The sequence below is a fragment of the Paralichthys olivaceus genome, chromosome 15, assembly GCF_024713975.1.
Source record: "Paralichthys olivaceus isolate ysfri-2021 chromosome 15, ASM2471397v2, whole genome shotgun sequence".
In the NCBI taxonomy this organism is placed as follows: Eukaryota; Metazoa; Chordata; class Actinopteri; order Pleuronectiformes; family Paralichthyidae; genus Paralichthys; species Paralichthys olivaceus.
The window spans coordinates 22,049,345-22,076,014 of NC_091107.1; the positions used below are offsets into that span (position 1 = coordinate 22,049,345).

Below are 26,670 nucleotides of genomic sequence, written 5' to 3' on the forward strand. Positions count from 1 at the left end.
CTTGTTATGTTTTGCCTGCAAGCCCTGCTGGTTTATACAAATCCATCTTTTCTCTGCAGGTAAGCACTTACATGGGCTTGTCCTAAAAATGGTGTGCTTGGCTTGAAACAAATGATACTTTATTGCATTTAAAATTAAAGAAATAAAAATACACAATATCACAATTACCAAAGGACAAAGCAATAAACTGCATTAACATTCTGCTGTGTGTATTGTCCTGTCCTGTGATACACCTACTGACTAATACAGTTGCGTGGTATAGCATGGGTTTCTGTGAATGAGCATCACTCTGACACTGACATCCATAACCAGATCAAACTTACTTTCAGGTATGGTAATTTCAGTTCCATTAAATAATTGGACACATTGCTAAACAACTGCTCAGAGGTAGTAAATAAATGAAAACAAAAAACATGAAATAAGATAAATGACCCAGTTTTGACTTGGCAGTTCTACAAAATGTAGGCCAGAAATAATAGACTATAATAATATGTAGATTAAACTGCCTTACCCTAGCAGAATTTGTGGCATGTGTTTGTGCATGTGAGAAAAAGGAGAATATGTGTGTGTTTGTTAATTGGTATTTCCAGGAAAAGAATTAGGTGAGGTGTTTTCACATTCAGTTGCATTTTCAACCTTTCAAGTGAATTCCAAGTGACGCTGTGAGTGTTTGTGCCTTTTGACAGCAGCTACATCACAGAGACACATCCAAGGGGCTGGAGCACGGACTTCCTCTGGGTGTGGTCGGACTACAGTTCATCTTAGGGCTGCTGCACACTAGAGGATTTTTAACTCCTGACCGACTTGACCGCAGACCAAGAACACACGCTGGACAATTTGGCCAGGACGTCAGACCGCACATTGGAACTCGCGGTATCCTCTACTTCAGTTTTTGTATTTGGTGATTGGCAATCAACGTTTAGGTGCATTACCGCCACCTTCTGACCAGGAGAGTGGAAAACTCCTGTGATTAAACTTGACTTGAGAATCACAAACATGGAGGACCAACGTAATGTGTCTGTTTTACATGTAGTCATGGCTGAGAATGGATATACATTCTGCAGCGCGATCTGGAGGAGAGTTGGAAATGTATTGTTGGTTTTAGTCGCAGCTGTACAAGTACGCAACATCCAGTTGGTGACGCTTTCCAGCTCTGTCTCACTTTTGCTCCCCGCCAATTATTGTAAATACCAAACATGCTTGATATACGAGATACGATTTGATTATTCGAGATGGAGGAGGGGAGGCTCCAACTTAATCGGTAGCATTAGGATTATTTTGTATTTGGGCAGGTAATCGGAACAGAGTGGCCTCAAGTCCAGATTGTCTGAAGTGGCAAACTGGGTTATCCTCTAGTGTGCAGCAGCTATTAGAAGTGGTTCATCTTGCGACAAAGTGACGATCATCTGCACCATCCTTCAGGCCAGGATGGAAAAATTACCATGTCAAATCCAAACATCACAGTGCTGGAGATGAATGATAGTCTGCGGTGTCTGTCTGCCTTTGTCTCGGTTGAGAAAACAAACCATGATTAGCCTGTCGGATTCAGCTGATGATTACCCTGATCAATATCAATAATGGCCCTATCTGTTTCATGCTTTTTTGATCTGGATATTTTTTTCACCTCAAAGAACACAAACCTTGTTATTCCCATGAGCTGGAAAGAAAAACTAGGACCCCACCAGTAATTCAGGGAAATAAGATGGGAATTTTCTTTTAAAAAAAGGAAAAAAAAAGGCGAAGTTCTGCCTTGCTCGTTACCTGTCGGGTCGCATCAATGTCGCCCAAGCTTGTATTCATTTAGAAACAACCACATGTGAAAACACACACAATCAGAGCTGTTAGATTGTTAGAAGAAGTGCATCATCGCTCCACCGCTTAACAGACGCACACTCATTTGTTTTAACTCACAGTTCCTGCTTGATGTCGCGTTAATGGAATCACACAAATGCTTTCCAGCTGCACTCAGTCAAATGGTGTGGAGTGCAGCTCACGCGCAAACCAACAGCCGGTAGATTGTTGTGTTTGAGGAACAAACTCACAAAGTGTGGTGCATTTTGCAAGAGATTGATCTATCTACAAAAAAAAAAAAGAAAAAGAAAAATCTCCTCCACATTACAAAACAAGTAGCCTGACACCAAATCCTGTCTTTTTTGTTGTTGTTGTCACTCAGCTCTTTTTCAACGCTGGAGTGCGATCTGGCAGTTGGTGTAAATCACATGCCAACACAAGAAGCTGGCGGTTGCTGTCGTGTTGGGATAGGTTACCGTTACATAAAACCCTCGCGTTCACAACAAAATAAGGAAGTAAAACGGGGGTGTGGTGTTTGTTTCCTGCCTGGAATACTGCACGGATCCCTCTCCATAATAAAACACTAAGAAGTCTCCTCATAGACCTCGTCTATTCCGATAATACACGCTATATATTGACTGATAAGCACAGTTTTAGCCTTTTTTGCACAGACCTCTGGGGAATCTCAGTTATTGCAGTTGACTCCCTTAGTGTGCGGTAAGGCTGCAATCCTTTCTCTTTGCAGTAAAACCTAGAAAAGCCATGTACAGTCGGAAAGTTCACAGTCACGTTCCACACACTGCATTTTGGTTAAAAAGGTGTCAATCATTTGAAACTATTTTTTTCCCCCACTCTGACATCATCTCCTTTTAAAACAAGACGTGTTTGTGATAAGACGATACCATGAATCATGGTGTTTGTGTTTGGTGCTAAGACAAGGAAACAGACGTGTGTGATGCTGTATAAACTTCTTAAGTCTTTGGGTTCTTGGTGTCTAAATGCATGCAGAGTGTTTATTTCGTTAACATGGTCTTACTGAGTGGTCTCTAATCTTCCACTGCTGGTTTGTAACATGAACAGGAACATTTTTTTCAACAGCTGTGTTGTGTAGAAATTGCATGATGTTCAAACAAGTAGCGACAGCATTAGTCAATTTGCATCACTCAAGTCAGACATTGACTCCACACAAGCAGAGTAGTGTCTCCTTTCATTTTCACTACTCAATTATAACATAATTATTCTTGACACCATTATTGTGTACAACTGTACTGGTAAAGAAAAAAAAAATACAACAAAGACGTTAAACTAGGATATTTGTCCTAATAATTACAGCTTCATATTTTCCCTTCTCAAACATTTTAAACTAAATAAAACAGAGAAATCAAATTTAAATTTTAGCATGTCACAACTGCAAGTATACCACTATAATGCTGAGAACAAAAGTACTTGAAGGTCAAAAACAATTCTGCTTTCAACAACCAGACTGAATGATAATTATTATACATTAGAATATGATAATACCAGGCTTTCAGCCTAAGGGTAACCTCAATTCCTTCTGTTTCACTGTCTCTGTTTGACTTTGAGGTATTTAACATTCACCTCTTTTACAAAAAAAAAATCCTTTTCCTGGATTTGAGATGAATATGGAATGCGGTTAAAATGAAAACAATTCCATTTGAATAAGAGATGCCTCATTTAAAGAAAAATAAACGTTTGACAGAGAAAAAGAGATGATACTGAATACTATAATTTAGTGAGAAAGAATATCCAAAATAATTCAGTTAAGATATGAAACATCTGTTACATCTTTAAAAACTAAAACAAAAAAAAGGAAAATCAACACAAAATAAGCTGATGTACTTATCTAATGTTCTAATGTGTCAACATCATTACATAGCTTGGTACTTCATGCACTCACTGTGCATCAGTTTATGGTTCTGGTTGAAAGAAAAAAACAACCAAAAGAACAAACTCACAAGCGCACATGTGCGTGCCCGCACACTCACTCACTCTCACACACACACACACACACACACACACAGACACACACAGGTGTATGTTCAAATCCGTTCCTCTTTAAAATATGAGCAGGAAGGGCAGAAGCACGAGGAGGAGGAGGAGGCAGGTGTGTGAGTGCACACCCAGTGCGCCACCGCTACCATCCTGAACTGCTCTCGGTCCTGACAGGAGGGAGAAAGAAGAAAGATAAAAAAAACACCTGGTTAAGTTTCACCATTGTGTTATCAGTACTGGGGGAGGGCTAGTATTGACTTAATACATTCCGGAATTGTGCAGATGATATAGTCTTTGTATGAGAACACTATGTGAGACTATATTTTCAACATGCAAACCATTATACATCATTAGTAGTTATAGTTGCATCACTGATGTCAGTCAATTTGTTTAGGGATTTGGATTAGGGAGTAGGAGGTGTGAATACAAGGCGACATGCAATCAACATGAGATTATATGTAAAAACTATTAGCTGCTTTCCTCACTGTCCTTCCTGCTCTACAGCTGTGATGCCAAACAATGTGAAACCACACAGATCAATACATATGTCCACTATCATTGAAACGTGGAGTGGATCAAGTAGCATGGATGCTGAATTTGTAGATTAATCAAATTGAATCTCCCAAAAGCTATATGTACACTAATTCGGCAAAGCAAATTGATTTTTTACAGACAATTTATATTTGTTTGCTGCAGTACTTCAAGTTTTAATGTCAATTCAAGTAATTCATAGCGTTTAGTTAAGGTCAGGCAAAGACTTTCCCATTTGCATGTATTGGTTGATAACGGTTGATGGAGGCAGGTAAACCAGATCAGGAGAAAACGTTTTCGTAGGGAACCATAAATAAACTGCACATAAAATGATGATGATACGTAGGCTACAGTAAAAGCTTCCATTAGAGGCAGGAGGTGAAGTACACTCAGATAGTACCTGTGTGTGACGATCAAATTACATGGTCTGCAACATCAAATGCTGGACTGAACTTTAAAAGGATTAAAACTGGGCACTGCTCAGCATGTGTTGCTTAGAGAAGGTAATCTTCCCTGTCACAAGGAAATTCAAGGGACTGAGGACTGGTCTTAAAACCCACAGGAGTTACAATGATGCTTTCACTTGCAGGTTTGCTTTTTGCCAGTGGTAACTGGGAGTCAGCAAATGTATGTGGCTGGTAATGTTTTGGTGATTATTTTACCTGACCAGTTCTTAGTGTATTTAATAATGCGTATATATTATATATACCGTAAAATAAAGTAAGTGCAGTATATAGAAACAAACGTTTTCTTCCATTAGAAAAGAAAAAATAGTAAGGATAAAAGAGACACATGGAAGATTTAAAAGATTCACATTTAACAATAATGAAGTCAAAAATCAGTGAGTTCTCTTCAAATATAAGTGTTCAAAGCATTTATAAGCACCTGTGGTGTTCAGGTATTACTAAGTATTACACTGTTTTAAAATTCAATGCAATTGTATGATGCAAGAGAAACACACACATTTTCATCATGCTATTTTCAGGGATGAAGCGAGAGCTGAATAAATGAATGTATTGTACGAGGATTGAGGACAAATTTGAACTTTTTCTTTGAAGCTTGTCACACAATGAGCACTCATTTCCTTTGGATTTCCATGAGTTCACCACAGTTTCCTTTGGGGCATCTATCCAATTACCCTGTCACAGTGGATTATCCCTAATCCTGCATATGGCTAATTGGAATAATGACGTTCACTCACAGTCAAAATCAAAGCCATTAATACAGTTCTGTCGTCAATGGCGTCAGGTTGCGAACAAGATGCTGCAACCACGGTCCACAAGGACAAATTAAATGACAAGATGGGCGAGGTGTTCTTTGCACCATAGCTTTACACGTTTAAAAGACAGAAACAGAGACATTCACAAGAATAATCTACACCACAAATCTAAAATCTACACTCACTATTTTGATGATACAAGAAACATTTCGGACTGCAGTGAGTTTTTACAGCTCTCTATGTGTGCTTCCACTGTGTAAAATTGAAATACAATATAAACATGTTCAAACAGTCGCACGAGCAGAATTGGTGATAACGAAAAGAAAAGTAAAATACTTACATTGTAAAAAGAGCATGCAAAAAACAAAATGAAGCCAATGTCACACAGAGAGGCAGTAAGGTTTGAAAAGGACAGAGATGAAATATGATTAGTGCAACAGGCTACATTGACCATTTTCACAGAGATACATCTACTGCCACACAACAGTGCTAACATATCAGTTCATTAAAGGAAGAAAGAGAAATTAAACCACAACACTTCTGAAAAGATCAAAGAGCTGAGAATGATTAGCGTCTTCTTGTTAAACACACAAGAAACAAACAGAGTGACACTGCATCCAGTTTGTGAAAATGGTAATGTTAGTCCCAGCATGCAGTTAACACTTTCGATCTACAACAGCTCAAGTGCATGCTGGTGCAGAATACTAACCTTGCAATAGCGTTGAGCTAGTGGGCTCAATTACCACTACACCAGGGAAACAAATGAAACAGAGCAACATGTTGGAAGCAGAACTGCAACACATCGCTGACAACACTTGTGAAAAGCATGAGAATTAAGCTGCTTGAATAGACTTTTACGTAGTGGCCACTCAGCTTCATAGTGAAGAGTTCAAACTGATAAGGTTCATATTGAATCCATATCATCTTAATTCTTACTGACTGTTGATAAAAAAGGTGATTATCTGCACAATTTTAGAGTTAAGAGCAATCTTAAGTTATTTCGTTGGTTTGAAACAAGGCCACAGGAACAGCTCTGTCATGTGAAACCAGGAGTTGAAGACTTCTCTCATTACTGTAACAAGGGTGTTGGTTATTTTTGGAGTATTTAAAAAAGAACTCCATTCTCAATTTTTTTTTTTCATGCCTAATATGAGTGAGATGTGGGAATGAACTATAAGAAAGAAGTCAAATCAGTATCTGCAACAAAGGAGACGAACAATCTACATACTGTTTACATTACACCAGACACTTCCTGAACAGCACAAACATGCAATCCAATCAAATGTCAGCTTATTTGTTGGGCAATGGATAAAGGTTCAGTGTGTAGGATTTAGTGATCTAGTCGTGAAGTTGCATGTTGCAGCTGAATACTCTTCACCTCACTCTGCCTTTTTAAATATGACAGAGAACCTGCAGTGTTTAGTTTGTCCAGTGTGGGCTACTGTTAAAAACACGACGGCCTTCCGTACAGAAGACCCACTCCCTGTGTAAATATAAGTATTTCAATATAAAGGACCTATTCTAGGGTAAAGAAAACAACAATTCAAACAATTAGACCATCACACACTGGTGAAGACATCACTTTGATTATTTTATATTCAATTTCTGTATCTATAGATATAGATCCCTATCACAAATCTTACACACTGAACCTTTAAATAAGAATTAAAAAACACAATTAATCACTGAATTCATTTACCCTTCCACCCTCCAGCTGTGACCTTTACGTTCTCTTGGGAACTCCTACGTCATAGAGTTATTCAAGGATTCTGGACTTCAAGATGGTGCATACTCGCTTGAATGACTATTGCTCCCATAACACATGAGCCTAAAATACTTTCCAGCTTGCAGGTTTGCTTCCGCACTGTGCAGCTCACAGCATTTATGCAGAAGTTTTTCCTCCTGCTGGGCGTTCGGGTGGCTGTGGCCCAGGTCACTGGTTCAAGAACCGGCTCCCCTTAGTGTCCGTGGGCAAGATACCGAGTGTGCCTGAAGGCTGAGGCAACAGTGTGTGGATGGTGTGCGATGGCAAAAGGGCCGCTGTGTGCATGTCTGTGTGAGTGGGTGAATGTGACTTTAAAGCACATTGAGTGGTCGATAAGACTGGAAGAGTGCTATTCAAATTTAAGTCATTAGCAATTTACATTCAGACAGGTGAGGGTGACAGTGCACTCATACTCCCATCCAATATTTCCACCACTTTTGTTTGGAACCACCGAAATCACCTTTAGCGGAGGGCGCCGTGCACACAGATGTTGTCACGATTTGCACTTGCACAGCACTATGTGACTTTACCGAGCAACAGCACTCTCTGCAGACACACGTGGGATTCATTCCTAATGGGTCTGTTCCAGAGCGGCCGCGTGTTTTGCATGTACAAAATAAGCCTGTCGTTCTATAGACCAGAGCTCTGACTGTAGTCCCACCCATCGAACTGAGACACAAGTGAACAGTGGATTTCACTCATGATCTCTGGCATCCTGAGCCAGAAGAGCTGCCACTGTAACTAATCCACTAAACTCTGTTTAGAAATCTTTATATGTCTAGTTTCCTCACTGAATATGGGAGATTAACTCAGTTTTTCTTAATGGCTTCTTAAAAAATAATATTGATCAACAGTTCAGCATTACTCTTGAAATAACAGGGAACTGATTCTGTCCATTGCAGCTGTGACTATCAGTCAGTTACACACTCCTCCCAGGATCAGACCTGCTCCGTTACATGGAGCAGGGACCAATATTCAGGGTGAGGGATGGGGATGAAAGCAGCACACTGTTTTCACTTTCATCTTTGCTTGATGTTGCTTTTGAAAATCTGCTAATTTTGTTTTTTGTGGCAAATGGGACCTGACGGTTGGATCAAAATGGTCAGAATGCCACAGACAGTTAAACATTAAGAACATGAACAATAATGAAAAACAATTCCATGTTGTTGGGAAAGGGGCATGATTGTTAATATTCACTGTCAACTATTGTACCACATTCCATGTGTGTGCCACAAGGTTGCCCCACACAAATGTGCGTGAGGCTGCTGCTGCACCCCCAGGGAAACTAAAATGTTAAAATTGCCATTAGGTCTGTGGACAGAGTATCTGAAAGGGGCCTCCTGAGTGAGGAGCCAGCAGGATACCAGGCAGCTCGGACAGAGCCTCTCATGACTGTTTCAGGCAAAAAAATACAAAAAACATGAGTCTGAAGAAACTTTGTAGACAAATCAGAATTAATAAGACACCATCTTGAAGCACAGCCTACTCATAGTCATTTCGTTTCCTATCATGATTGATATTAGTTTAATTACTTAATCTGCACAAACAGAATGGAGAGTGACTCACACATAGACTAAGCAGAGTATTATACATGGAACAGAAGTAACTTGTACTCACCATACAAAAGGAAGCTTGTGTTTGAGCTCCCAAGTTTGTTGACGGCAACACAGGTGTAGTTGCTGTAATCTCCGTCAGAAACATTAAAAAACACCAGCTTCGACAGTGACGCAGTGTTCACAATCTCCATGCCATCAAAGCCATTGAAGATCCTAGGTAGGAGAAAAAAAAAGGTCCATCGACAGACAGTGAATACAAATAACCGTGTCGGTGTCGGCTCGTGTTGCAAGCGAAGCTAAGCAGCATGACCACAGTGCAGTTCGGCAATGCATGACATTAGTCAAAGTGAATGAACAGCGTTTCATGAGTGCTCCATTAGTCTCGCCAAATTACTTTAAGACCCAAGTACACTATAACAATTGAATCAATAATCAAGGATTCATTGCATTGATATGATTATCTCGATACCTGTGTAACTTGCAGCTGATCAGTGACTGACAACTAATTAGTAGACAAATGCTCATGTTAATATCCATCACCTTCGGTCATCTTTATACCACTCAAAGTCGGCCTCCGGCACTGCATCAGCTTCACACTCCAGCACTCCTCTCTGGCCCAGAGTCACTCCAACATCTCTGCCCTCTGACACAGTGGGAGCATCTGCACACAGGAGTACTGTGATCAGGGCTACAAGGCAGCACAAGTCAAGGAAATCAGGAGAGGGGTCACAGCATTTCCTACTCCTCCGCTACAGTTTTGATTCATGGCTGTGATCTGCACCGCGACTGCGGGTCAACAGGAATTATGAGGTCAAATAATGTACAATATTTATTACAGTGGTGAAAGTGCATGTGTCAAGATATGATGAGGTGGAGGTAAGTGTTCAGGTTTTAATGTGATACAGTCCTTTCTCCTTCTCCTGCAGCCAAGACACTGCAGATTATTAAACAGATTTTTTTCCTGTTTGATCAAAGCCTAAAAAAGTAGACTGAAATATAAAACCCCTGTGTACCCGGAAAACTGGAATTTACAAAAGAAACTGTAACTATGCAGCTCATGACTTTCATGTCTTCTTCAACCCATTTCTTTCCATTGAGAATTAGAATACATGAACATAGTGTTTTGAAATTAAAACAATATCGTATATATATAGTGACATATTCTGATATTCAATCATATTTGTCTTAATTGTAGGGTTATGACAAATTTTCTTTATATAAATTGTTGATAAATAATAATATTTTTTTATTGAAAATGAACTGCTTATCACTATTAAATTGTGTAATTCTTTAAAAATGTCCTCAGTCACATATGATTCATTCGAATCACCTGGTTGTCTCTCTCTCTCTTTCTCTCTCTGCAGGTATCTCTGACTAAAAGCTGCAGGATTCAGACAACAACAACAATTATTATTATTGTCATCATCATTATCATCATATTAACTGTTGCTGCTATAACATCCTCATATCTATAAATATCACTCCTATTGTTTTCACTTTAATAAGTAGTCTATCAGTGCTGAAACATGATGTTGTTCCTGGTCCCTCTCTCCTCTCTCTCTCTCTTCAGTTATTTCTCTCCACAGTTGCCAAAGTGCTGCTCATTGTGGGGACTGTTGGGTTTCTCTATAACATTTTAAGGTCTCTATATTCTGTGCAAAGTGCTGTAAGATTATACAAATCTATATACAAATTAAATTTTGTCTGAACAGCCCTGCACTCAGTAAAGCAAGCAAAGTTCATATTAAAGTACCTGAAACCTGGAAATATTTGGCACTTTTGCATGTTAAATCATTTAAACGATAACATCACCATAAAAACATAGCTAGTGTTCTGATTTATGTCAATGGACTAATGGACAAATCGACTCATCAGCGTTATACGTTCATAAACAATGTGTTTCTTTAATTCAGCAGCAGACTCACAGTTGACGGTGATGTCTACAGTCTGAACATCTGTGTCAATGTCGTTGACAGCTGTGCATTCGTACGTCCCTGCCCTCTGTCTGGTGATGGATGGGATTTCCAGGTACTCGTCTTCCGATGCCAGGTCCCCTGTGAAAGATCACACACACAACACGATTCGAGAGATGGTCATTCGCAGTTAACGCGATGACTCAACAGCTGTGGCCTTGAAAGATATTTTTTTAACACTCGGTGGCCGTGGCTGAGTGACCTCTGGGAAAGTCATCGTCACACTGGTGCACAGGGCAGGAAGAGGAAGGTGTTGATTATAGACATTTGCCATAACTACAGTTCTGTGATTGGTGCATGCACCAATGCAGCATTACACACTCCCAGCTAGATGTAAATATGGTTAAATACGGTTCTGTAGTTAAAATGATGTTGAGACAACAAGTTTTCTGACTTTTCGTGAAGACTATGTAGCAGTTGATTTTAATTTTTTATGATTTCCTATGAGGAATGAGCCAAACATGATGAATAACGAGATAACTATGTGTGGTTTAATCACAGGTAATCACAGTGTGATTTCTGCACTGGCAGCAATCACACAGTTCCTTCTAGCATTTAAAAAAGAAAGCTTATTTTGATATTCACCAAACAAAGGACGACATTTAGATCGAACGACACAAAAATCAATGATCTAAGTTCAGGAGCAATGTCAACCACAGAGCCCTGTCAGGTCTTGTAACCTGATCCAGCATGACAAGCAGAATTCACTGAGCTACATGTGTGTCGAAGCTTACACCAATACATCTCATGACAGGTGCCTGATTCTGCCTGTCTCTCCGATGTGCCGCTCTTGTTTATTTCACCATTTACAAACACGGTTCTTGAGCTTCCTGACATTTTTCAGCAGATGCTACAACACTCGGTGATTAGTGCTTTGTTCTGCCCCTACTCATTATCACTCGTCTGTCGGAACTCTCATATGTCGTCTTTTTTGTGTGCGTCTCTCAAGCCTGCAAGCGCACCAGGACCACTACAGAGATAAGAGAATATGAGTGGGGGGGGAAATGCCAACCCCTGCTTCTTCTTCTTCTATCAATCCGCCACACTTAATACAGCACTCAACGTAAAGAACAAAAGACATCATTGACTTCGAGCCTCTTCCCAAGATGCTGATAGGTGACAGTAATTAATTGCACATGGATGCACTTTGCTGGGTTTAGGCATATTACTGAATTGCACCGGGGAAGGTTGTTATGGAGAGAAGTCCTCATTGACACGCTGATCGCCTGACGAGCAGTATCAGGTGGACTAGCGCAGGTTCCAGTCCACAGTCTCTCACTCGGTCGTGCGTCTGCTTTTCTTACTGGCGTTCTCTCAAGCGAGACTACATCTCGCCAATAGAGACCGCGGTGTCAGTTAAAGCCACGCTGTGATCCTCTGAGGAGCCTTAATCAAGACAAGGTTGCCAGCTGATGCACATTCCCAAAGTACAGCTGCGTGGCTGCTGGCAGCAGAAACAGCTGTCCTCCAAACTGACACATGGAATCAATGTTTTTCCTTTATTTATGGGGGTAACACAAAAAACTTGACAAGTGCCGTAACAAAGCTGTGAGACTCACTCACTTATGTTCTGTTGTGTCTGGTTTGAGTGGATACTTGTCCGACCCGCAACACAAAATACAGATCTACGAAACACAATAACGTAATATAAAGTTTAGAAGAAATCATGAAGAAGGCCTTTGTTAGATATTCTCCAGTCAAGGCTGAAGACGAAGGGCGACGGCCTCCGGAAAAATAATATAACTCTAGCATCTACAAGTTGTTTCTGTTATCCTTCTTATTATTTTCAACTCTTTTATGAGTTCCATCACTGGTTGTCTGTGATTGAACATTATGATTTTATTTGTTTTATGTGTATTTTATTCTAAATGTTGTATTATAGTCATTAGCAATTTACATTCAGACAGGTGAGTGTGACAGTGCACTCATACTCCCATCCAATATTTCCACCACTTTTATTTGGAACCACTGAAATCACCTTTAACGGGGGGGGGGTTTGCACACAGAAGTCATCAATCCTGTTACTGATAATAATAATAATCGATCAAACGTAACGTAACATTGAAACTCAATCAGTCAGAGACACTGTTAATAAGTGTTGATGTAAACAACACACACCCAAGTCTTTGGCTTTAAGGCAACTTTTACTGCTAACTTCCTCAATTATCTAAACACATCGAAAACACAGGGCAGTCTGGTACAGTTGTCAGATGTCAGGCAGTTGATTCAAAGTGTCGGATTGTTTCGACTGACTCGTTTATCCTAATGTCAATCAACCAATCAATGAAATGATCAATAGATCAAATTGTATTTGTATAGCCCGTATTCACAAATCACAATTTGTCTAAAAGGGCGTAAAAATGTGTGACATCCTTTAACATGTGGATGTCATGTGGCAAGAGTAGTGTCCTTAGTTCCTCTCCACTATATTTATAATATGTGTGTGTGTGTGTGTGTGTGTGTGTGTAAGAGACATTTTTTGTAGAAGTATCCATAAACAAGTCAGTAGATTTTCCTCTTTCTTCATGGTCACACCCGTCAAATCAGATGTCAACATTTGCATTTTTTCCTGAGGTCTGACCTCCCTGTCAAACCTACACCCTACCATCACGCTGCTTCCTTTCAGTGCAAAGATTGCTCCTCCACCTTTACCAGCACCCACAGTCTCATCTGCCTCAGTGTCACAACCCTTTAAAGTAAAGTGTTTGAGCCAGTGCCAGGGTTGTTTTTTTTGCCAAATTATGCCCCATTAAAGATCAAGAGATGAATCATTATTGTGTTGTTGGTCCGTCCTCTTGTGGTCCCACTGCTGAGCCTCTTTTAGTGCTGCTGCTGTCGGTTTGGCCACCAGTCCCCCAACTGTGTGACTGAGGCAAATGAAAGCAGTACATGCCATTTGCCAAGGAAGTTTCCCTTTCCGTGCACTGGAGAGAGAGCAAATGTTGTCTTAGCAGAAACAAAGAGTTCACGGAACACACACTATTAACCACTGCCCAACACTACCCAAGATCTGAAAAATACACACAGAGCTCCTCATTAGAGTCTACTTTTTTAACGGTTATGTGTTCACAGAGAGGAAGAAAATGGACGACAGCGTGACTACTGATATTTTACAGCTTTGCACCTGAGGGCAAAGCATTTTCCACAACTCTACAAGTGGAGGAGGAGGCTTAAAGTCATTTCTGAGTCTTTGTTGGAGACAACTTCTCAGCTTGTGAGCAAGTCATTATTGAGACAGTACTAAGTCCTGCGCTGCCATCAAAGTGACATGGCAGGACCCCAGGGGGACCTCACAAGAGAAGGTAGTCAGGAGAAGAATGCAGGGGGGGCCAGGTAATCTCGGGAGAGGCTAGAGGGAGAAAATGTGCCCTTGGTGTGTCCCTGAAATTCCCAGTCTCAAACTCAGGGGCAAAGAAGAAAATGGAAGAAGAGAAAGTTATTTGTGTGCAAGGCAAGGGGAGCAACTACTGAAAAAGACAGGAGAGCAGATGAATGAGAGATATAAGCTTAAAAGAGGAGGCGAAGGGGAGGCGAAGAGAAAGAAATAGAAACAAAATCGCAGATAGGAGCTGTTAACAGACAGAGAAGCACACAAGAGAGAGTGGGATTGGAAATGCGACCACTGTTGTCTTGAGGGAAAGGTAGTGAGAGTGAAATGTGTTAAAAGAAACACGACACTGCTTTTGTTGCTCAGACAGACCATGAGAAAGAACACATATTTAAAAGGTGTCCAAGAAGACCATGACGGACGGCAACTGATTGCTGCAGTTTGAGTCTTAATCTTTGCGTCTGCTGCTGCCGCCCCAAGAGGGAAATATATTGATAGTTACTTTTCCACCGACTATTAGCCTTCAGGAATTTCTTGATGTGCCAGGCCTCGTTTGACATACCATCAAACATAAAAGAGACGAGCAGAAAAAGAATCGTATAAACACACTATAGCTAGGGGTTTTACATATTGCAATAAGGCAGCATGTTCTATTGAAGTGCTTTGCCAGCGAAGAGAATCTGTTGTGACAGTGTGGTTTAGATTGGACCAGTCAACAGTATGCATACTTTTGAGCATACAAAGAAACATGAAAACCATGGCTGCTACTAATCTCTCCGGCCACAAGCTCTTTTGTATGTATGTTACAGTGCAGGGGAAGTGGTGTGTAAAAGACGGATACAGTATTTGAGCTGAAGACAAATGTAGAGATGGATACAACTTTTACAGGGCACTCACTGAAGAGCAGATTCCCCTTCAGTATTATATAAAGCAAAGAAAGATTGGTCTATGAATCATGAAAAAGAACGACTGAAAAATGTATTTGCATTAATGGTATTTTGAAGTGGTAGTGTCTGTTCACCTCGGGAAAGCAGATGAAGCAACTGATACCTAAATCTGCCACAAAGCATCAAAGCACTTTCAACAAGAAGTGGAAGAGGAAGAAAAATCCAATTTCTATCAAGCAGCTAAGTGCTTAATAAACCAAGTCTAATGTTGTCTATAGATCAGAAGAGATGACCAATGTTCGTAGGCGCAGCATCATTAACATTGTATTATTGCAGTTGCTGCTACTGCTGAATGTACGGGCCCCTGGTGTTCACAGTCCACCAGTGCAAGTGGTCGGTTAAGAGCCTGACAAGGTTGTTTGCTCAGGTAATTTGAGTTTTCCAGCAGCCTTCAGAAGAACCTGAGTGGATTCGGTTTTAGCTCCTTGGACTACGCCACAACAAGCTTAAAGTGACAAGACTTCGGAGAGCAACTACTTCCACCAATCTGAGTTCATACGGGGGTCTCGTGTTGGTGTTGCGGTTGTTAGGCCACTAAAAGGAAAAAGAGAAAAAGGAATGTCATCTTGGGTAAATGTCGTTTTGTAGTAGAGTCTGCGTTTGTCATGGCAGGAAGTTCAAGCAATATTTTTTTGTTTGTTTGTTTTGAAAGCGTCATGTAAGAATTAATGTAATGTACCAAACTAAAACTCATTTATCAATAAACATTGTTTTTTTATCTACTACTACGTCTATGCTATACCTACAGGTATGTAAGGAATCGTACACTGCCCAGAAATATCCTTTTTCTATATCAGAGCTCTTATATGCTGCTTGTGGCACTAATAAGCAACATCTAGAATTTTAATGAAGTCATGTTTCTGCCAGCAATGTTCATTATTGTTACCAGTTCTTAGTAAGTAAACAATAACATTCAACAGTCCTCGTGCAAATGAGATGAGACGGCAACACAACAGCTGGGACAAACCACAAAAACATGCAGACAGCCTGCCCACATTTACAAAAGGGTACAAGTTAATGATAATACAACATTAACAGTGGCTGTGGAGGTAACCCAGATGTTACTTTCCGTCAACCATCCTTGTCAACCGTGTAAATCTTCGTCTAGATGGTGAGTGAAGTCGTATCACTTTGTCAAGGTCATCTAACGTTTAGCAGCTCAACAGGGAAGGATGTTGTAAAAAGTGACAGAATTCCACCTCTAAACAATCAGGCACTTCTGCAGTGGAGAGTGCTGGTGGCTGCCGTAATGACAAGTGAGCAAGAATAAGAGAGAAATGAGCAGCTCTGTGGAAACAGCAAAGTCTAGGGATGGTTATTAGAAAGGAGTGTCAGTCTGTTGTGCTACTGCAGAGTCGAGTGACACAGACACTGTGTGAGTTAGAGTCTGTTATAAAATTCTCTTTAAAAGAACAATACGTCTAAACATGGTAATGCTACACATCATAGAGGATGACAGCTAGAGCAGTACAATGCTTTGAAGACACAGACGTATTACCGATGAAATCCCATCAAAATATCAAGATATAAAAATAAATCTAAAACAGCACATTTAGTAACCTGGTAGGAACCTCTTCCTTTCCCCATTCTAGAAGATTTCAATCTACTACGACCACTGACTCCATCAACTCCAACTTCAAATTAATCTTTCCAAGCGACCAGACCTGTGCAAGTCTGGGAAACTTTCAATCATGTGCATGTTCATTTCAGCTGCCCTAATGCACCAGGGCGTCGGCTGGCCGCCTGGGCTGACAAACTTTGCAGTCAGGCTGTGAGGTCTGTGGAAGATACCAAAGATCACTTCTGATCCGCCACAAGCCCCCTTAAGCCATCTATCTATCAAAGGTGAGGGGGAGTTGGGTCACGGCTGTGTGAGAGCCCCTGCCACAGCCTGAAATCATCAATCTTTATGCACACACAGACATGCACGCTTGCACACACACACACTCGCATACATGCGCACGCACACACACACACGCACGCACACTGCCACCCTCACACAAGATCTTTATATATTTAATTCACACTTTCTCACTCACCCCAGAGTGCTTGCAATAGCTGGGCCCACATTGAATGGCCCCGGGCTGGAGCAGAGCTGCTCTGCAGCTGGGAGATACTGGAACATAAGTTTGGATTTCACCAAGTACTGGGACATTTTCTGCGCTGCTGCTCTCTCTCTCTCTCTCTCTGAGTCAGGGTGACAACTGTGCAGTGTGACTCTGTGTATTCCTACCAACACTCCTTTTGCATTCTTCTGTTGAGTACTAGACATGAAACTGACATGGAAGAGGTAAGAAGAAGAATAGCAGCGAAAATTCAGCTCATTGAAAGTGAACCATTTGAGAGAAAACAAGCAAAAAAAAAAAACTGAAAATGTTGAATCACTGCTTCTTTTTTAATCTTGCAGGAGGAAAATCAAAATGACAGCTTCTCGGGCTAAAACTCGTATTTACATTTTCATCCCACACGAAACTCAAAGCCAATAGACGTCCCGGAATTGAAGATTTGGTGATGCCTGCACAAAAATACAGATAAAACGGATAAATAAACATAAGCAACCAGTCACTGCATCCATTTTGATCATGAAGAGTACTGAGATGAGCACAGAATGGAGAATGCTTTTGAATGGGGCTGCCGCTCTGAAAAATGGCTTGTTTTACATAAAGATTCTCAATCAGCTCAGTGTTGCACAAAAGCTCAGATGTTATGGGAGTGGATCCACGTGCTGCAAACACACACACACACACACACACACACACACACACACACACACACACACTCACAGAGCTATCTTACGGCAGAGATCAGAGAGAAACTAATTCAAACCATCGTTGTCTCAAATACATGGTGAGCACCCTGGGGTGGTAAGTCGATGACAAACTCTATGATTGCTGCTCGTAGTTCACATTCATCAAACATAGCCAAACTGACTCTTCTACCACATGAACAAAAGGGCCATCTTTAGTCTAGTCTACACATTTTAGACTCATTTTCTGCTTTACTTTAATGACAAAAAAATATGATATTCATATAAAGATATTCATAATTATAATATTAATACAACTTTATTTATACAGCACTTTTCAAAAGTTTACAAAGTGCTATATAAAAATCTAGGTAGAAGCCATATAATAAAAATGAGTCTTTAAAAATGATCTTAAAGAGGACAACGAGGTAGCTTGTCTGATTCCCAGTGCAAGGTTGTTGTACAGTCGTGGAGCACTTACTGGAAAAGCTCCACCGCCCTCAGTTTCACGCCTTGTCCTTGGAGCCTAAAGCTACAGTTGATCTGCAGATCTGAGATTCCGAGCAGGTATGTACGGGATTAGAAGGTCAGTGATGTAAGAGGGGATAGTGCCACATTTAAAAACCAGCAATAAACACTTTCAAATCAATTCTGAGCATAGCAGGTAGCCAGTGCAATGAGGCGAGCATGGAGGAGATGTGTTCACACTTTTGAGTTTTTGAAGGAACTCTGGCTGCTGAATTATGAATAAAAAATACACCAGCCAGAATTCTTAAAAAAATGTTGTTTGTTACAAAAAGTTGATGTGTGAAAAGACCACTTCTTAGCTCAGTGTGGAGGATGGAAGTAAAGCTGTATAATTTGGCCCGTGGATGACTCAGCTTCCTCAGTCCCACATCACAATGTATTTATAGGCAATTATAATAGACTGCACCTTTATGGGGTCTGAGGAGAAAACAGCTCTGTTGTTCACATCAGAGCAGGAAGTTAAGGCAGCAATGAAACGAGCTGTTGGATCCAGTTAATGAGATTTCACAGCAATAGTTCCCAGAGATAGCTGAGTGGTTTAGTCCCATGCGTCAGAAACACATGTCACCCCAGGCCCCGGACCCTGGCCCAGCAATCAACTCTGTCAGACCTTGTCCAACTCACTAATTCACTATGCGCCTAATTAAGAATAAAAACAACAAGGCTATAGATTGGCTGTTCACGAGTAAAAGCTAATGAGACAGCTTTTCCTAATTAGGCATAGTTTTACTTTCTTTTACTCTTCATATAGTCATTAAACTGCAATTTATGTGTCATTGATGCTTGACTCCAATAGATAACCCAACATATGTAAATTCGGTTGTTTTGCAAGGCCACTTTTGTCGCCAATTTGTTTTGATAGCATATGAACCATATATATTCCTCTCGCTGATATTTATTACATTTCTGAGCAATGCATTGTTAATGTGCAAAACTGGGAAAATCTTACCGACAGCAGTAAAGCAGAGTCGATACAGTCAACCAGCAGGTCACTGGAATCACTGACCCAGTTCGCAGTTCATTGATTAGAACCTTGAGAGATAGCAGTGTCAGTCAAAGTTCAGTCAACCTGATTCCTAGAGCTGAAATATAAATGCGTGCATTCACTTTCGGTCTTTCCTTAAAGGCATTTATAGTGTTGCCCTTGTACACACAAAAAGTGACTTAAACTCCTCTTACTTTCTGACCTGTGCATATCCAAGAAGGTTTTGACCAAAGCATATAGTGTCTGGTCAATCAATGGCTGCAAAGCAAGCAGATGGTGCTGACTTTAAGGGGAAAACACCAAAAGAACAAACCACTAGGGGACAGAATGTGGCTTCCTGCAGAACAGAACAAGCTGGTGAGTGCATCCCCTCTTTTGCCCAACACCATAATTTGGTAAGTGCACCAAAAAATGTATGACACAAAGGTCTTCTAAAAGGCTGCTGCACAGTAACAAATCTCTGTTTGTATTGAACGCAACATGTCTAATCTTGCCCTGGACCAAAGGAAGGCGAAACACCATTTGACATTAAAAATATATCATTGGCTACAGTATAAATATCCTATATGAATGTAATGAACATAATTACATACAAAGGATGAAATATTGTGTTTAATATTGAAATGCACTTATTGTAAGTCGCTTTGGATAAAAGCACCAGCTAAATGAAATGTAATGAAGTAGGCTATGATCTGAAGATTGAAGAACAGGCAAGCAATGAAGAAAGTTACCCACTGGCACGTTTATCTACATAATGGAGTAAACCCAAATTGTCGAGAGACCCACGCACTCTCTACACATGGCATCAGAATGTGTCTCCTGTGAAAACTTGTGATAAGATCTCACCTCCAGCTCTTTGAACACATACATCATTTCTGCTCAGATCAGATTATGTTCTATTCATCGTGTGTGTTTGTGTAAACAGGGCAATCGATTGTGCAGAGCTTTAATAATAAGATTATCCACATTTAAAATAGCAAAAAATAAAGGGTGTGTATAGGTCAGATAGGGCATCACCCCCTCTCAATGAGTCATGGATGGTCAGTCGTATGACTCCCTGCTGGTAAACTCTCTATCTCAGCTACTCAGTAGGCCATTCTAACACTTGCTGTTTGAGTATCCAATCAATTGTGATAATGTAACTAACAATCACTTTTTCACCAAAGCACATACGTAGGTGATCAGGTTGTTTGTGTCATGCAGCCAGAAACACACTTAAATTGCCACATTTTCAGTGTGAGTTGTGGCTGTTGCGTTGCTATAGTACAGAAAAGACAGCAGTGTTGAGCTGACAATCTCTCTAAGTCCAAGTATGACTGTGGGTTCTTGTTCCAACAGATCAGCTCAACTAGTACAACTGTCTGGAAGAAAAAAAGAAGGAAAATACAGAACAGACCCATCGGCCATGGGAACAACTGACATGATCTCTTGGCTCCACAGCCTCCACAGTCCACTGGAATCAGCAGAGGCAGATGCAGTCACATTTGCTCATAATGAATAAAGAGACTGTTGTCACTGAACTCATCTTGGGCTGCTGGGGGGTGAGGGGGGACATGGTTACTAATTAGCCTTTTCCTTTTGAAGCTTGCCCTTCAAAATAGTGCACACATATGGGAATTTGAAATCATCACAAGCACCGCAGGAGAAACTAGGTTAGACGACATTTGTCTGGATAAGCCATGAATTATTGCAATGTTTTCACGATATGACAGGACAATGAGCAGGTGTCTTTGAGCCTCGAGCCCACGATGGAAGATCCACAGTCTAGCGGGAGAAGCAGTTGTTAGTGGTGTATCCCTGACTGAGAGGACAAAGCAGAAATAGCCGTTTATGGTTTTGCAGGATGATTCTTGTGGGACAGAAGGATAAGCAGAAGTATGAAGCAGAACACAGGATCTAGGTTAGGAAGAGGTAAAACAGGGGATGCCATACATTGTTGACAAAGGTCACTAGAGTGTTTTTGAGTGAAGTAACCACATGAGTGTGGTTACAAGGTCACAACAAGTCTGTAACACGTAATATTGTGCAATAATGCATAATCTTCGTGGGCCTTGGTGACCACCAATACTGATGTTTCATTCATTTCAAATGAATAAAATGTTTCCAAATTAAAGTCTTTACTAAAACAATACAGTATCCCGCAACCATTTGCAACTCAAAGTTAAAGAAAATGTACCCATAAGCTGATTTTAACTGCAGGGAGAGTTATTCAATCTTCTGCTATCACAATGCATCTACATTTTTAGTTAATGTAGTTTTGGAGCCATTCAACAACTTCTGCGATGTCTTTCCTTATCCTGACCATATTTGGAAGCAATTCAAAAAGAAGTCTGTGCGGTTTCTGAGAGCACCCCTTCATTGAGAAATAACAGAACGTGAGAATGCCAAAGGGAATAGACAGATTGAAGTGATTTACATGAACAAGCTTGAATGATTCATGAAAACTGACTAAAACTGAACTTGTATTCTGCTGGTATCCTCGCTGTTAAGCTGTTTTCACACATGTCCTGTGGAGGAACTCTGGATAATTGGGTCCAGACTTTCTCTGTAGCTTTCCTTTCACACATGCACGACGCAGTGAGAAATTCTCTTCGCACACGTGCTCGTAACATAACAGGATTCAGGTGAAAGGTGGTGCAGCATGCAGAGGCAGGATGTAACATATTGATTCAGCTGCAGAGATCATGTGATTTTGTTCGGGGGAAACTGACACTCTTATCACCACACACTCTCTTGGCATCTTCGTTAGTGTCTTCTATGATTTTCATCCTGAGCAATTTTTTTTTTTTTCATTTATGCATATGTTGCTTAAAGAAGCACCATCAACCCCTGACTCGCTCGCAGTGAATTCTGCGGTGATCTCTTGCTGTGTTCTCACATTGGCTCTTCCGGATTTTCTGCAGACTACTGACAATGGGGCATCTAGATTCACTCACCTTAGTGCAGCAGCTTTTCCTCCAGTCTAAAGTCAATGAACAAGAAGCGTACTGCATGCTGTATGATCGGCATGCAGCAGCAGTCTGCAGAAAGCAGGGACAGAGCTGAACGATAGGCTCCAGTACTCATTCATTAAACATACACTTTGAATTGGTCAGTATGTCAATCAATGTCATTAACCTGTTGAGCACCAACAGTGTACGATGTACAACACTGGCAACACTGTGAGACTCGCTCAGAGTTTCTGTTGTTCACACAGAGGCTGTGGGGTTCTGTTACTAATACATTCTGCACAGATGACAGAGAAGCTCCCGGGACCCACCTCACAGAACGACAACACGAGTCAACAAGAAAATGCTCCAGTCAGTACTTCAACTACCTTGTTGGTGTCACAGTCATTGTAGGTATCAAAGTCCCCAGACTTTAGACTCTTTAACCCAAAGAGATAGACTTGTTGCTGCCAGCCACCATCTCTACTCGATAACAAAAGAAAGAAAACAAAGAGCTCCAGCAAAACTTAATGCTGCTCCTTTAGTCTACTCTACAAGGCGTGAAAAGTAATGTATGCAGAAACGTGTAGTAGTTGACAAATGGGAGCCATGTGTATCGATGTTTATCTCCTCACAGATCCCAGCTCGGACACACTGGTGTATTAACACTTCAATTCCCAGATCCCTGCTTCAACAATTAAGACAGCACAAATGAAAACTCTGGCTTTTAAATGCAGTTCATTATGAATGCAGGCGTCTAGGCTTGAAGCTTTGACTCAGGGGGACATAAATAGTAACTAACACTTGATTTCCTTTTGTCTCCGTGAAGGAATAAGAGAATAAATCCTCTGAGCATATACAATGTGACAAACCTGACTCTGGGCCCAGTTGCAGAGGACTCACTTCATCTTTGTATAACGGTTCACACAGTGTTAATGTCCTCTGCATTAATCCTGTCATTCAAAGTGCCTCCACAACATTTACATCCATCCAATTATCCTAATTAATTAGTCCAATTACAACAGGGCCAGTTTATTTTCCTGTGAACAATTACGTTGTAATGATGATCTGGAAAACAGGTAATGATGGGTAATAAGTGAAGCGAGAAATCTGCCTGGGGTCAAACAAAGTCAAAGATGGGGCGATAAACACAGAGGGGTGATGGGAAAACAGATTGATGCAGAGAGAAGGATGGTGAAAAAAATGGAAATCAAACAGGAAGCACAGGAAATATGATGCATCTATGGGGAAAATACAGAGTCTGTCATGTGCTTATTTAAAGACAAGCAAGTCACCTGATGAGGAGATGAGTTTCCAGCTGATGGAAGGCTCTGGTTTACCGCTGGCTTGGCACATAAGGGTGACGTTGGAGCCTTCGTTTACCACAATGTCTCTTGACAGGTTGATGATTTTCGGCGGCACTGAAAGAAAATTGGAAAAAAACGCAACGTGTGAATATGTGTGGAGTTTGACAGACATGGCAGGTTAGAAAGTCAAACAAAGAGTAAGAATATCTGTGCATCTATTACACTTCGCTTTCTTGTACAGGAATGGTAGAAGATAATTACCAACACCACTAAAAAAGAATATGCATATCAAGTTTTATACATTTATTCATATCCTCATGGAAGACTATATAGAAAGTATATTGTACTGCAGGCATGACATCTCTTACACTTGACCTACTGTCTGTCTTATATTCACTTAGTAACCAGCGCAATGCAAGTGTCTCTGCTAGTTTCAGACTGACACAGTTGTCGACCATGTTGTCGAGCAGAAATGCCCTTGCGCCCATCTGAGCACCCATAGTGCATTGCTTTGTTGGCAGTGGACAGTGATTAATCTGGTCTGTGGTGCAGTATTTGAATCTGTGGAGGTGTAAGCACACCTGGCTTGAAGAGAACAGAAGCTGACACTCTGATTTATTTATTACATACAACACCAAAATGCAACCCTTTGAACAATGGGTCTTGTGACATGTTTTCCTGCCATGAAACTATCAAAAGAGTTGAGTTTTGATCCCCTGCTACTAGTATCATTTGGGCATTTGATTTGACATCCGTCTTCATTTGTAATCACTGCCGATTTTATTTCTGATTTTAATCACGCTTGAATATTTTATGATGTGTTGTAATTTCTAATTGTTTTCAGTAGGAACCATGTAAGAGTGTATATATGTGATGTGTCTGGGGATTCATATATTTTGGTGGTGTGGTTGCAACTCACTTGTGCAGTGAGGAAAAAGTGTCAGTTGCATTCATTCGTCAGAAAATCCCCACCCCGTCCCACACTAACAAGTGCAAAGCAGTTTGTGATGAATAATGGAAGCACCTCACCAGAGTTGTTTCTGAACATAAAGATATGTGCTACTGTTACAACAGAGCAGACAACAGATACAACAAAAAAGATTTATATATTTATCCTCTTTTCGCAGCACAGAAATCAATAAAGGGAAATTATGTTTATTTGGGAATTGAATGGCTGTCATGTTTAATTCACTCTGCTTCATGGCAGAAGGTTGTGATTGTCTATGGACAAGTAAAGATGTGTTACTGAGCTTTGAATGCAGCAGGCACAGAGTGAGATACAGTGTGTTCCTTCCTGCCTTACTCCAGTGGAAATGAGCTCCATCAATGGTTAACCAGCACTGCTTGTCATTCATGACTGGCTACCATGAAGCTCAGTGGTTTGCACAGACTTTCGAGGGAGCAAGGGTGAAAAAAAAAGGGGCACGTCTACCACATGCAGACTTCTGTGGATTAGGCCACGAGAGAATGGAAGAGACACTCAGAGCAGAGTACAGTCCATGGAGTTACAGTAACCTTGCTGAGTGTCCCGCTAGTACTTGTTGGGTAATGTCACCAAACTATGTAAAGTACCTTGAGATTATGTGCAGTGTTTTGTGATTCCGCACCATAACGAAGGCAAATTCAGTAATAAAGGGCAACAGTGACTTTTCCAAAGAGTCAAAAAGAGCTACACTAAACTACACATGGGGCTTCGTGCAATAAACATGATGTAATTATGCCTATACACACTCGGCTGCACTGTTGTATTGCACATTGCACAACTATATATATACTATATACTGCTGCTCTTACTCTGCTCTGGCCACAGCCTCATCATCACCCCCCTCCCCCACCACCCACCCACACACACAAACACACACACACACACACACACACACACAGTAGACTGTTGCAAATGGGCAGTGAATTACAAAGTGAATGCAACAACAGGCAACATCAGAGCCTTTAGAGGCAGACTGTTATCCTGAGAGACACCTAGACTTTGTCACTGTCTAATTGTCGACTATCTTTAGCTCCAACAGATCAAGCACTGTTTGCCTTGTTTGCCCTGACAGCACACAACGGATGAGGAACCCTGTTCCGTGATTTTGTTTAGTTTCTACAACTAAACACAAAGAATTCTGCTCTCACCTTGACTACACACTAAAATCTACTAATCAAGCCAAACTTGGTGTGGTTGTGGTCTCCGACATAAATGTTACAAGTCACATACAAATATCTGCCCCAAAACACAAAGAGAATTACAGAATGTCTGTCTAGACAAAATACAGATCAGCAGGTGAGAGTTTTGTAACAGTGTCTTTACCGGTGTTAGTGAAAATCAACCAGGCAGCCGCAGCTCATCCAGAGGCTTCACTGACACTAAGAAAGTAGAGCACATCATGCTGGTTAAGTCACTGCACTGACTCCATGTGTGTCAAAGGATTTTAAAATCCTATTACTAGTCTATGAAGCACTAAATGGTCTCTGACCTAAATACATCTCTGATCTGCTTGTTAGTTATGATGCATCCAGACCCCTCCGGTCATCTGGGACAACTTTAATCTTCTCAGAATCAAAACTAAGCAAAATGAAGCAGCTTTTTGTTTCTGTGATCCCGCCAATTAAATAATCCGCCTGAATATCTAAGGTCTGATGAAACAGACAGCTCATTTACATCACAACACTTACCAATCTTAAATGATTCCTTTTCCTGTCATTGCTATTGTCTTTTAATTACATTTTTAATATTATATCTCATGCTTCTGGAAACCACTTTTATCTGAACAGTGCTATATAAATCCCTTGCCTATATAAGGGTAACCAAAACCTTCCTTTCTGTAACATAAAGACAAACTCAGCTAATGCTGTTTATTTCTCTGCTCATAGAAACACAAGGAAAGGTGACAAAACATATTAGAGCTACACAAAACAAAGATGTAACTTTATATTATTTTATTATATTCGTTTATTATTAGAATATATTCAACTATGACCACTCTGCATTGGAATGCATTGTCAAGAACCACTGTTAAAATATTGACTTTAATCAATATTTTAAAAATAACAATG

The 26,670-nt window shown here is 40.6% G+C and overlaps 1 protein-coding gene across 4 annotated transcripts in view; it reads right to left on the reverse strand.

Annotated features, from left to right (window-relative positions):
• Nucleotides 1-2,251: 2,251 nt before the first annotated feature.
• Nucleotides 2,252-26,670, reverse strand: part of ntm (neurotrimin) — a 383,071-nt gene continuing 358,652 nt past the window's right edge. For 2 of the 4 annotated variants that reach the window (XM_020086103.2, XM_020086102.2), the window contains 6 exons: nucleotides 23,605-23,730; nucleotides 10,801-10,929; nucleotides 9,416-9,536; nucleotides 8,937-9,088; nucleotides 6,264-6,299; nucleotides 2,252-3,971 (listed from right to left, as the gene is read on the reverse strand). In XM_020086103.2, coding sequence (XP_019941662.1) covers nucleotides 3,868-3,971; nucleotides 6,264-6,299; nucleotides 8,937-9,088; nucleotides 9,416-9,536; nucleotides 10,801-10,929; nucleotides 23,605-23,730 — 668 coding nt within the window. In that variant the 3' untranslated portion in view covers nucleotides 2,252-3,867. The remainder of the gene's footprint in view (nucleotides 3,972-6,263; nucleotides 6,300-8,936; nucleotides 9,089-9,415; nucleotides 9,537-10,800; nucleotides 10,930-23,604; nucleotides 23,731-26,670) is intronic. The other 2 variants (XM_020086104.2, XM_069539907.1) reach the window with 2 other exon arrangements.